Source organism: Xyrauchen texanus, chromosome 16 (genome assembly GCF_025860055.1).
Source record: "Xyrauchen texanus isolate HMW12.3.18 chromosome 16, RBS_HiC_50CHRs, whole genome shotgun sequence".
NCBI classification, from domain to species: domain Eukaryota; kingdom Metazoa; phylum Chordata; class Actinopteri; order Cypriniformes; family Catostomidae; genus Xyrauchen; species Xyrauchen texanus.
In genome coordinates, this window is record NC_068291.1 from 15172398 (window position 1) to 15185682 (window position 13285).

General features: G+C 39.8%; 1 protein-coding gene across 1 annotated transcript in view; it reads left to right on the forward strand.

Annotated features, from left to right (window-relative positions):
* The window catches only part of LOC127657117 (sodium/potassium/calcium exchanger 4-like), an 85334-nt gene that overhangs the window by 54154 nt on the left and 17895 nt on the right, over positions 1-13285 (forward strand). Inside the window, exons 5-10 of the mRNA XM_052145771.1 lie at positions 5387-5471; positions 5552-5655; positions 6027-6101; positions 6754-6779; positions 6871-6924; positions 8383-8471. Coding sequence (XP_052001731.1) covers positions 5387-5471; positions 5552-5655; positions 6027-6101; positions 6754-6779; positions 6871-6924; positions 8383-8471 — 433 coding nt within the window. The remainder of the gene's footprint in view (positions 1-5386; positions 5472-5551; positions 5656-6026; positions 6102-6753; positions 6780-6870; positions 6925-8382; positions 8472-13285) is intronic.

The window sequence follows — 13285 nt, forward strand, 5'->3', positions numbered from 1 at the left end:
GTATGGAATGTTAGAACCGTGAGATTATGGAGATTGGTGAAATATGACAGACCACTACTCTTGAGTAATACCAGTTAACTTTATCGTTAGAGTAGGTATCTTAAGCTTAATATATCAATTTAGTAATGACAAAATTTAAGAAAGATATGCTCGCCTCTGTTGTTTCCCTTGCTTGAAGCAAACGAGAGTGTGAGTTCTTTGAGTGCTGGATGGTCTCACTGAAGTAATGGTCTTGAGTATCCAGAAGAGAGAGTCTGGAGGATGGTCTGTGACTTCCTGTTGAAAATCAACTGACTGTTTGTTCCAAGTAGTGGCTTTTTGACCCATGGAATGGACACTCCTCGTGGGGTGTCTCAGCCAATCCTGGTATTGAGTTTTGGTGGGAAAAGGGGTCCTTTGTCTCTGGGACCACCCTCATTTGCATGTCATGAGTTTGTTGTTTAATTTAGTATTCAGTCTTATCCTGGTAGTACTGTGTATATTACTATGACAACATATACTCCAATATTTGGGAAATGAGAAGCTGGATGCATTGATACCAGATATGCCATATCTAGTACTTGAGTAGTTAAATAAATGTTTAAGCATGCATTACAGTCATATTGCTAAGAATCATAGTAGCTTTAGGATTACAGGAGACATTGCATTACCTAAAATTAACCAGATGTGACAGATACACACATCTACTCTAATATTAAGCATGCATAGAATACACTCACCTAAAGGATTATTAGGAACACCTGTTCAATTTCTCATTAATGCAATTATCTAATCAATCAATCACATGGCAGTTGCTTCAATGCATTTAGGGGTGTGGTCCTGGTCAAGACAATCTCCTGAACTCCAAACTGAATGTCAGAATGGGAAAGAAAGGTGATTTAAGCAATTTTGAGCGTGGCATGGTTGTTGGTGCCAGACGGGCCGGTCTGAGTATTTCACAATCTGCTCAGTTACTGGGATTTTCACGCACAACCATTTCTAGGGTTTACAAAGACTGGTGTGAAAAGGGAAAAACATCCAGTATGCAGCAGTCCTGTGGGCGAAAATGCCTTGTTGATGCTAGAGGTCAGAGGAGAATGGGCCAACTGATTCAAGCTGATAGAAGAGCAACTTTGCCTGAAATAACCACTCATTACAACCGAGGTATGCCGCAAAGCATTTGTGAAGGCACAACACGCACAACCTTGAGGCGGATGTGCTACAACAGCAGAAGACCCCACTGGGTACCACTCATCTCCACTACAAATAGGAAAAAGAGGATACAATTTGCAAGAGCTCACCAAAATTGGACAGTTGAAGACTGGAAAAATGTTGCCTGGCCTGAGTCTCGATTTCTGTTGAGACATTCAGATGGTAGAGTCAGAATTTGGCATAAACAGAATGAGAACATGGATCCATCATGCCTTGTTACTACTGTGCAGGCTGGTGGTGGTGGGGTATTGGTGTGGGGGATGTTTCTTGGCACATTTTAGGCCTCTTAGTGCATTGTTTCTGACCATGTCCATCCCTTTATGGCCACCATGTACCCATCCTCTGATGGCTACTTCCAGCAGGATAATGCACCATGTCACAAAGCTTGAATCATTTCAAATTGGTTTCTTGAACATGACAATGAGTTCACTGTACTAAAATGGCCCCCACAGTCACCAGATCTCAACCCAATAGAGCATCTTTGGGATGTGGTGGAGCTTCGTTCCCTGGATGTGCATCCCACAAATCTCCATCAACTGCAAGATGCTATCCTATCAATATGGGCCAACATTTCTAAAGAATGCTTTCAGCACCTTGTTGAATCAATGCCACGTAGAATTAAGGCAGTTCTGAAGGCGAAAGGGGGTCAAACACAGTATTAGTATGGTGCTCCTAATAATCCTTTATGTGAGTGTATATATACTGTACATAGGAGTGTCTCTAATAATTAGTGGGGTGCAAAGTTTGTGTCCTGGCCTCCTGAGGGGTGGTTTGTGTTTCTTTTGATCCTTTGTTCTCCTGGTAAGAATGGCTCCAGAGCAGAGAGAGAGGTGTGTGTGTGGGCCAGAGTGGACCATTTGCCCCAATAGTCCTGACATGAGGAGTCAGCTCTTTGATCTCTGGTCTGTGTGTCTTTGGGGCACCATCCTTTTTGGGTGAGCTGGCTAGCTTAGGGGTGTTATGAGTTGGCCATTTACAAGGCTCAAGGTGATGGCCAGGTTGCATTGATAAGCCTGGAACAAAGTCCAGAGAGGAAGCTGATCTAATTTGCACTTCTTAGGTATATTTTGGTATGTATATTACTCGTAACAACTGATTCAGTAGCAAGGTCTCCTCTCTCAGGGATTCTTACGTTTATTAAATTCAGCCAATAATCAAATCTTTAACTCGGTGATTAAATCTTTGTTCCTGGTTGTGAAAACATTAAACAGGGCCCACAAGTTGACAATTACTTTTTCGTTTCACTTATCGCTAACGAGTGGCCCATCTGCACCTCGTTTATTGACTAAGGCGTGGTTTTGCGCACAGCCATTTCTTTTTTTCACAATTCGAAAGTCATGTGAACAAATGATACTGTTATCGCTGTTGCTAACTTTAAAACTAGCGGGTTGATGTTGCATGTCGGAAATCCAGTAACCCTGGTAGTGACTTCTCTCTGACCAATCAGTGATCTGCAGGATTTTGGGGTCACATTTAGTATCGGCTCGGCTCGCTTGGAACCTCGACCGAGGTGGTACAAAAAAGGTACCAGATACTATCCACAGTGGAAAACCCCAAAAAAGCGAGCAGAATCGAGTTGTACCATGCAGAGGAACAGCCCCATAAATGGGTGACTGAAACCCATAATTTGCCCCACAGAACTCTTATCTTAAAAAAACAGGACGGCAGATGTTAATGTGAGGAATTAATGAAATAACTGTAAAGTGCTTATATGGGGTTACGTAAGCATACATTTTATCTTGTAAATTATAAACGTGATACAATTTTGGGGGAATAATGATACACGATAATATGTAAACATAATCAGGATATATAATATATTTTGCTTTGGTCACTTTTTTTTTTTTTTTTTTTTTTAAAGCCATGATGGTAAAAACCATTGCAGGTCATTTTACATTATTTTGTTGGGGCTAGTGAAAAGTTTGACAGAGCAAGTATAAATCTAAAGTAATGGGCAAGTATAAAAAAATCCTAAGCATTGAGCCCTGGTCATTTATACACAGGGTTGGCGAGTAACGAAATACATGTAACGGGATTACGTATTTTAAAATATTAAATAAGTAACTGTATTCCACTAGTTACAATTGAAATCATTGGTAATTAGAATACAGTTACAATCAAAATGTATTTTGATTACTGAAGAGATTACTTTGCATTTTATTAGAATGCACCTGATACCAGACACAAACTTTTTTTATCGAGAAAATACACATTAGATCATAAGTTTTATTGCCTCTTGTAAGACCTTTTGATATTAGGGAACAAATCTTATTCTTGATGATAATTTTTGTATTGCGTTTCTAATAAAAATATAAAAAAATCCTTAAAACAAGATTAATTTGATTTATCTTGTTTTAGAAACAATATTGCATAGCATTTTCAGAGAATGTATTTTTAATATGTGTATTTTGTCTTGCTGTACTGGCAGATTTTATAGACTAAAGTGAAAAAAATCTGCCAGTGCTGAAGTAATCCAAAGTATTTAGAATAAATTACTGACCTTGAGTAATCTAATGAAATACATTACAAATTACATTTTACAGCATGTAATCTGTAGTGGAATACATTTCAAAAGTAACTCTCTGAACCCTGTGATGTTGCTGATTAATACCAGCTGTGTTTAAAAATGTGACCTCATAATTGTGTCGCAGGTAGTTATGTCAGATCTTCTATACTGAGATAACAACCTTCACGCTTTAAGCATAGAAGAGAGCGTAATGGTCAACTAGCGTGTTACAAAAGTAAGCCACCGTTTGTGGATACCATACAAATAAATGGGGAGAGCCATAAACTGACACTTATCTGTTGCAAAATCATCTGTGACTTCTCACAGCAATTTTATCATAATAAACTCCACACACAGTTCATTCCAAAAGGATTGTTAAACCATTAAATGTTAAAACATTTTGAAGATTGGTGGACAAGCGGTCAATTCATTTAGTGATATGTTTGTTTCCTTACAAAAGCAGTTTATTCAGCACACTGAAACATCTCCTCCATAGACACCCATTCAAAAAGCCTATTGTTTCCTTGCCATTGTACCGACCATGGAATGTCTAGGGAATGCTGCGTTATGCTATTCTAAGCTAAATTTGTAGGCTCCCCCTTCAGACGGGCTCTGATTAAGTCATACATGCAAGTGTCCCAATGCTCAGTAGATTAACACCCCTGCCAGTGCCCTGAATTTGTGTTCATGATATACTGATTCACAACATAGAGGGCTTGGGACCTTATTTAGACACACCCTTTGTGTTTTCAGTTAGCATGTGTAATGATAGACAACTGGTACGCGATAGCTGTGCAGTGTGTAAACCTTACTTTCCTGGCCTTAAGAGAGACACTAGCGGCTGAGGCTAGAGACCATGGCTTTTATGGCCTCCTTGATAGCGCACCTGACTCCCGGAACCACCGCTTCAAATCGAGTCGAGTAGGACCAGTAACTCATGCTAACTGATTAGCTAGTAAAGCTAACATTGCACCCATTCAGTTCAATTATCCTACTAAACTAACATATTCAGTGCACGTACCTCCCGTTATTATATCAAAATGTTGCATTTGGTGCTTTATGGCAAATGGATGGTAATATCATATTTACTGACTGTATTTACAACTGTAGCTACAACAGAAATTAGTAAGACACTTCTGATCAGGCATTACAAACAGCTATCAATTGGGGTCCAGTGGGAAGCAGAATCCACAGGTGAACTGAAAAATGCATGACACTGGCAGAGAAGATTTTTAGTGAATATTAACTAAATCATTTCCTCACACAAAGCTAAATCTTATGGCATTTGAAGACATGAAATATAGCACAGTGGTACATATCAATATATAGGGTCATACTTTTGTTATGTTTGTTTGGTGTTTTCTTTACCATTATTTGGAGCTTGACACACACATGATCACTATGAACTACTGTTGTATGGAGCTGTCTGAAGATTGTTCCATTTTTATGAGCTCCACAGGAAAAAAATAGAAGCATACGAGTTTGGAATGACATGAGCGTGTGTAAATACTGACAGAATTTTCATTTTAGGGCAAATCATTGCTTTTAAGACTGACTAATCATTTATACAACCCACAGACTAGCCGATTTTGAAACTGTGTAATTTTGCACATCTCTTGACACTCATTAGACCTTTTAATTATGGTTTCTGCTACTATGTGTGAATCTGTATATCCCTACATGCATCAGAAACTGCACCTGAGTGAAGATGTAGCAGGAGCGACCTTCATGGCAGCTGGAAGCTCCGCCCCCGAGCTGTTTGCTTCTGTAATTGGTAAGCCACACATACAGGTGTTTGTACATGCATTAGTCATGTGCCAACAGATGCTGGTCATTACAACTCATTGTCTGCAGGTGTATTTATTACACATGGAGATGTGGGGGTGGGCACCATTGTAGGCTCCGCCGTGTTCAACATCCTGTGCATCATCGGTGTGTGTGGGATTTTCGCCGGACAAGTGAGTGACTCTCTGATTCTTTTATAGCTTTGCTCAATCTGAGCTGCTGTCAACTTTTGACCTTTCATGGTTTCATTGGAGCATTGCAGTGTCAAATGGAAATTCCTCTCTTGACTTGTTTTCTCATTTCAAAGAGTGGAAACTCTAAAGGCAAAATGTTCTGTAAAATGAATGTAGTTCTACCCACATACAGGAGTTGGTGACTAATGACTTTGGTTACTGTATTTAGATTCAAGCAAGACCTTTTTATAAACACATTGCTGTGATATACATGTATTTTGATAAATAAAACCTTCATTTGGTTGTCTTAAGCATACAAGGACATGTTAAAATGGTTTCTTGTTTTGAGTGCTCTCCTCTCTCTCCACAAGGTTGTTTATCTGACCAAGTTTTCCGTGTTCAGAGACTCCATCTACTACATTTTTTCTGTGGTCGCACTTATTGCAGTAAGTGTCATTATGTGTGTGATGTATTATTGATGTACTTCCTGAAATCCAATTGGACGAGCGATGTGCATTCATTTTAATTTAGTTCACTGATTCATTCAGTGACAATTTTTAATGATTGCATATTTATGCCAGTAGGTGGCAACAAATAAATGTATTTTTGGTTATGAGTAAGTCATTCAATCATTAACTGATTTGTTTAAAATCTCAGTCAATCACCACAGAAACTATGAAAGTGAACAAGAATGATTCATTCACTTAAAATATTAGTTCAAAAACAGCTCTTTGAGAGCAGTGCAGAAAGAGCTTTGTTTTATGTTTTGATGCTTTGATTGCTGGCGAAGAAGAAATGCACAACCATATTGGCCAATTTTTTACTTGTTTGTTAAAATGCTTTTTAAAGGCAATATCACACAAACAAGAGTGCTGTTGTTCTGTTTATCAGCACAGCAGTGATTCGGCCACAGGCAAGAGATATGTTTGAACATCATAGCTGATACTATTTTGTGATTTTAGAACAGCTGGGAAGCTGTTTTGACAAATCCAAGACCAGAACTATCCATTTTATAAAAAAGAGCTTAAATAATTCCTCTGCATTCCTCCTTTCAATCATTCAATGAAAATTTACACATGCTCTGTGTATTTCTTCCAGTTTATTTACGATGAGAAGATTGTGTGGTAAGTGAGCCTCACTCCGAGTAAAGTTATCCTGATTAGTTGAAGGCTGAGATCATGTTCTGATTGACTGTCACCACCTCTGTTCCTGCAGGTGGGAGAGTCTGGTGCTGATCATCATGTATGTTGGCTACATCATCATCATGAAGTGAGTCCTCCTTCAATGTGTACACCCACTTATGCTCTGAGAACATACCTAGTTAAGTACTACAGCCATGGCCAAAAGAATTGGGAGTGACATACATTTTGTGTTTTGCATAGTTTGCTGCTTCAGTGTTTGTAGATTATTTTTTCACATGTTTCTATGGTATACTGGAAAAAATTATAAGCATTTCATAAGTTTTAAAGGCTTTTATTGGCAAAAAAATTCAATTTATGCGAAGACTCAATATTAACAGTGTTGACCCTTGTTCTTCAAAACCTCTGCAATTCACTCTGGCGTGCTGGATATCAGCTTCTGGGCCAAATCCTGACTGATGGTGATCCATTCTTGCCTTATTAGTGCTCGGAGTTGATCACAATTTGTGGGCTTCTGCCATTAGAAATGGGCCATTAGACATTACGGTATACATGACGAAGTTGATAAATTACTTCTATTGATATAATATTTTTGTTTATTTTAATAAGATCAGATACAGTTGTTAAGAGGGGGACATGCCCGTAGGCGGTTGTACCAGACGAGTGAAAAAATTATGTGAAAAAAGAAAAATACTTTGAACCCCAAGTGCATTTACACAAACTTAAGAAAACCAAAAAGTGTTAGTTTGTGTTTCAGTTGGTACACAGCTGCCAATAACACAAAAACAATTAGCATCGAAAAAAACAAAAATTGTTTTATTAGCTATTTACAAAAGCAGGCCTTACTGCTGGAATAAAAAAAATAAAATTGGATCTTGAAAACTCATAACGTGACCAGGGAGATACTCTCCATCTGCGCTAGATGATTAAATTAACCTTCAGTTTAGTTTTACCGTACGCAATTTATTTGTTTACAAGATGATAAGAGTGGCTTCTCAAGAGAAAAGACATGGTTACCAGTGAACTCAAGATGCTTTACGTTAGACGTCGTGATGTCACTTTGGTCTTGATGATTGTCCCGGTATGTGTGTGAATGTGAGCACTGATTTTGGGAAAGCTCTTGCCGTGTGAATGAACAAATTTTGCAGTCCCAGCACAGTTGCCGGAATGTCTTCTCCTGCGATTAATACCAGAATCTCTGTGTGAAAGGGGCATAAGAGGAACAAGGCAGTTTTTTGGTGATAATCAACATTATGCCACAAATGCCGCTGATTGAGCTCGAATTGAATCTGGAACGTTCCTTTTATTTACCTTTTTGGCAGTTCGTTGAAAAAAATAACTCATCACATCACATGATTTCTTAAAAGTACAACTATTCCATCTAGTTAGGGTTAGGTCATAAAACTTCATCTGTAATAATTTTAAAGGAATTGCAAAAATGTTGTTTAAAATTGTTTTAAATGAAGTATAGCTTGTCACCGGTTGAAATGACATGTCAAGTACATAGCTACAGTGTGAAAGTACTTAACATTACCCTTGAGCTAAAGAAGAGTTCAGGTTTTCTTAATTTTGTATTTTTCCTTTTAAGGTTCAACACTAGCCTGCAGAACTACTTTGTGGAGAAGGAGGATAAGGGCGTATCCAATGGTAACACGGTCATCAGCGAGATGGAAGATGGTAATGCATGTTATGAGCAGTTTTGGGATGATCCATCCTGGCCGTTACTCAGTCGAGGACTAGGTAAGGGTAACTAGACAGGCTTCCTCACGGGCTAACAACTAACCCTCCCTGTAATCAAACTGCCTCTTAAAAAGCCGCATCTTTAATCATTTATCTTTCAATTAATGCCATCTATATTTCTGCTGTTTTGAGAAACCTATGCCAACTGCACGCTCTCTGAAAGCATAGCCAACTGACATCTTATGAAAGGCTGACACTTTGCTTTCCTGCTATGTAACTGCGGTCCAATTTCTGTTTCAGAGCGCTCCTCTTGTGTATCCTTTTGTACAGCTCTAACCATTGTGCTGCGTGGTGACAGCCCCCCCCCCCCTGCTGAAGCCTGTCTGTTTAGCCTTACTAATTCTGCCCTGGCTCCTAACTTATCGTGTGTGTGTGTGTGTGTGTGTGTGTGTGTGTGTGTGTGTGTGTGTGTACGTACGTCTTATTCCAAGTGCCATGTGATAACGTCCTGCGAGTCGATTTGAAAATTGTATCTGTCACTGTGTGTGTATGATAAGGTTTGTATTCATATATGGTGAGGTTTAGTGAAGCTATCCTACCAGGATAAAGGCAGGTGAAATACTGATGTTAAAGGAATAGAAATATTCTGTCATATTTTACTCTCACTCATGCTCTGAATGGCGCAAACTTGTTGTCTATTAGCCAATCAAGTTGCGCACACTCTCTCTTTGCCTAACATTTAAATTTGCTCCGTTTGTAAGTAAGCCGGTTTTAATAAGGCGTGCTGTGAAAGTATTCTCTGAAACCCTCCTCCTCCCCAGCTCCACTGTCTAGATCCGCTACATGATGATTGTATTTATTTCTCATTGTGCGGCAGTGTGTCATACATGCTTGATGCAGCATGTCTGTGAATGTTCTAGCAGTAACAAGTCTCTGTACTTGCTCTGCATCAGCAGCGTAGCAGAGTTTGTCCGTCAAAACCAACATCCTATCAATATGTCATACCACATTAACATGCTAAAGCTTCAGCAGGCTTGTGCGGTTTAGCTTGTGTTGAACTTGCATTGTTTAGTGATAAAAACAGTGATTTGCTATTGACTGCCACTATATTAAAAAGACTGACGGTATATTAATTTCCTTTTGTGTTCTGCATAACAAATTAATATGGGTTTGGAACACACAAGGGTGAGTAAATTATGACTGAATTTAAATATTGGGGTGAACCATTCTTTAATATTCTGGATTAAATACAACTCAATCTAGTGGTCACATGGAGTGGTGGTGGTGTAGTGGTCTAAAGCACATAACTGGTAATCTGGTAATCAGAAGGTTGCTGGTTCAAGCCCCACAGCCACCACCATTGTGTCCTTGAGCAAGGCACTTAACTCCAGGTTGCTCCTGGGGGATTGTCCCTGTAATAATTGCACTGTAAGTCGCTTTGGATAAAAGCGTCTGCCAAATGCATAAATGTAAATGTAAATCTACTGACCGTATATGTGGGCATTAAAACCGCAGAAAATTATTTTGATTTTTTTGATTTGTCCCTCAAGTGGAAAAACCTGTTGCGAAGGAGGAAGCGGGGGCCAGGTAAATAGTCGACTTTAGACTTTTATTATGTACACTTAAGTGACGGGCTCAAACATGTTTGCTTTTCAGCTTAACAAACACACACACATGAACACTGAGTGCGTATCTCTCTCCTCCAGCGGTCTGGACTGCCCTTATATCCCTCTCCAGCTCTCACTGCTACATAAAACAGCTTACCTCTCTTCCTCTCCCGGCCTCGCTCTCCAAAGACGTCGCTCGGCAAAGATCCCCATCACCCTGTCAACTATGAAAACACATATTTTGAGTAAAGAGACCAGAAGAGACCTGATATGAGCTTTACTCAAACACAAGAAATGCAAGCACACACACACGGTTGCACAATTAATAAAACAAAGGGTACAAAAAGAGAAAGCAATATGAAATATATACCCAAAATAGACCTACAAAATATAGGGTATATAATTGAATGTATCTGTAGATGTTAGTAGCTACAAGCCCAGTTCCAGATCAAAAGCTTCTGAAAATAGTGGGGGTGCTCTGAATAAAGTGGAGATGTATCATAAATAAAAAAAATAAAATAGACTAAATCATGTTTAAATGCTACTAAAACAACGGTAGAAACAGTTTCATGTACAAAACATTTATAACAGGGCCCACATCAGCAGTTAAGTAGAACATGGAAGTGAGAAGATAAAGTTCTGCAAAGTTCAAGCACAGAAGTAGTGCACTCATGCACTCAATGAATGATGCATCATTTTCTGAAGTGTTTAAATACTGATGGGACCACTCTGTGATTGCTTGAAGTTTTGCTGCTATTTTCCGATCATGTGTGTTCAATCAAAACTGAATAAAGGCTGAGTTTTTAATTGTTTATTTTACTACCGGATTCACCAGCTGACATTCCCGGCATGCTGCACACCACCTGCAAACATGCCCGTGAATGCCTGGCCAATAGAAATGGGCTATTAGACGGTTCAGTGTTTTTTCCTGCCCTAAGTGACCTGCCATAGGATTATAATGAGCCATCTGGAATAACATTTCCAGATGGCTCTGCGGTATTAACAATTGAGTTGTATCCTCCTTTGTCTGAGTGTCCTGCATCACTCAATACAACCAATCATTGATAATCGAAAAATACGGGTGTGAGAGTGAAATGTCTGGCTGGAGGTATTGATAAGTCACTTTCACTTGGTTGAAGGTGTGCCTAAGTGTCTCATCTTGTGTTTGCTCCAGAGGGAAATCCCCAGCATAGAATCCTCTAAGGGCTAGGGAAACCGAAATTCCCCCTCCCTTGCATCCTCGAAGTGGAGCTAAAATATACGGCCCTGGCACCGCCTCCCTAGCCAGCGAATCGCACAACACATTGATACACTTGGTTTCAGGACCCATCCACACATATTCCCATCAATAAAGTTGTAAATGGCAGCCAATTAGTACCCAAAATTAGTGGATGGAAGAGGCGGAGACTAACCGCAGCCTCAATGCTGCTTTTGTCCCCGAAATTGAATGATGAAGTCAGCAAAGGGTAATTTAGAAAATCTCCATGCACACACCTTACCTTTACCCTCCAGCCTGTATCCAGAGCCTTGGACTGAACCAAGCCTTGGTGAATGGAGGTTTGGTTACAGCATGAATCCACCAAGGCTTGATATGTATCCCCCTTAATTCTCACCAGTATCCAGTATTTGATCAGGGGCGGCCTGTGGCGCTTGTCTGGATCCAGACCAACGTCTCCACCTCCATGGCAGGACATCGGTCCTGGAAGTGCCCAGGTTTCCCACAGCTCCAGCAGACTGGCCCAGACTTAACGCGCCATCAGATTCACCAGCCTGAGTGGAAGAGTGAGGAGAGATAGGGGAAACTGGTAAGGTTTCTAAAAAGATTAAGGAGGTGAACACATTTGTTTCAGAACTCTGGAAGGATGTGTTGTCCCTAGAAGATAATCCGCTAGTGGGCCATGCACACAGGGACCGGATGATACAGAGCTGCTGCGGTCACTATTGTGCGACTACATTATATTCGAGATGTGACAACAGTCCTTAGGAGAGCTGCCGAGTGGAAGGATCTCACCTATAATGGCCAGAAGTTCCATATGTTCCCAGACTTCACTCCCAAGGTGACAAAGCGCAGAGCAGCGTTTAACAGAGCCAGAGAGATACTTCGTAACAAGCCAGGGGTGCGGTATGGAACGTTATTCCCAGTGAAGTTAAGAGTGACTTTCAATGTGTTCACCGACATGAGAAAAGCCGAAGAGTTTGCCGAGCTCCACTTTGGTACTGGCCGAAAGGATACAGACAGCAGCAAAGCTGTTCTTGGGTGATTAATAACAGGAGAGTGGTAAAATGTACAGGTTTAAAGACTATTTTTCTTTGTATAAATGTTCGGTTCTATAGAGTCTGTTTACTGGACCGTTTAACAAATAGCCAATGAGGTAGGTTCTTTCTCATAGGGTCCCCCCTACCCCTCCTTTTTTTTTTTTTTATCTATTTTTTCAACAATTATTGATTTCAAAATGTTTGTTATTGATTTCAGAATGTATGCCATTTGCAGGGCTGTCTTAAGCTTCTATTATTAGAAGTCTTTAGTGAGGGAAGATTGCATAGTGATTGTTCGTGTGAATGTGCTATTGTACCCTGGATTTATTTATTTATAACTTAATGGGTTGTGAATTTTGCAGGTTAAGGTTGTGCCTTAGTATAGGCAAGACATTAAAAATGTTGAGTGGAGGGCAGCTCTTGGACTTTTTACTCATTATGTGACCATTTATTTCACAATGATGGGGTTCATAATAGCCTGGTACAAGCCTACATTATGCATGATAATATAGCGCAACTGGAGAAGGGGAGTCAACTTACTGTGGTTACCTGGAATGTTAAAGGATTAAATCAACCAGTTAAAAGGGGAAAGGTACTGGCACATTTAAAGGCAGTACCTTAACCTAAAAGTGACCATTTTTCTCCAAGAACACATCTAAATAAAAATGAATATATTAAGCTAAGATGTAGGTGGATTAGTCAAATTGATCATGCCTGGTGTGCAGTCAGATCAAGAGGGAAGTGGCTCATACTATTCAGAAAGGGCACACCATTCATTCACAAGACAACTTTTAGTTGCCTTAAGAGCCTACTCTTTCCATTCTAATGTTCATAATGTGTGTACTCGTATTGAATATTTTTTGATGGATGCTAAATTAGTCCCTTGCAAATACGGTCAAGTATCACGATAAAGTGATTTTCAGATCACGCTGCTCTTTCATTCTCTCT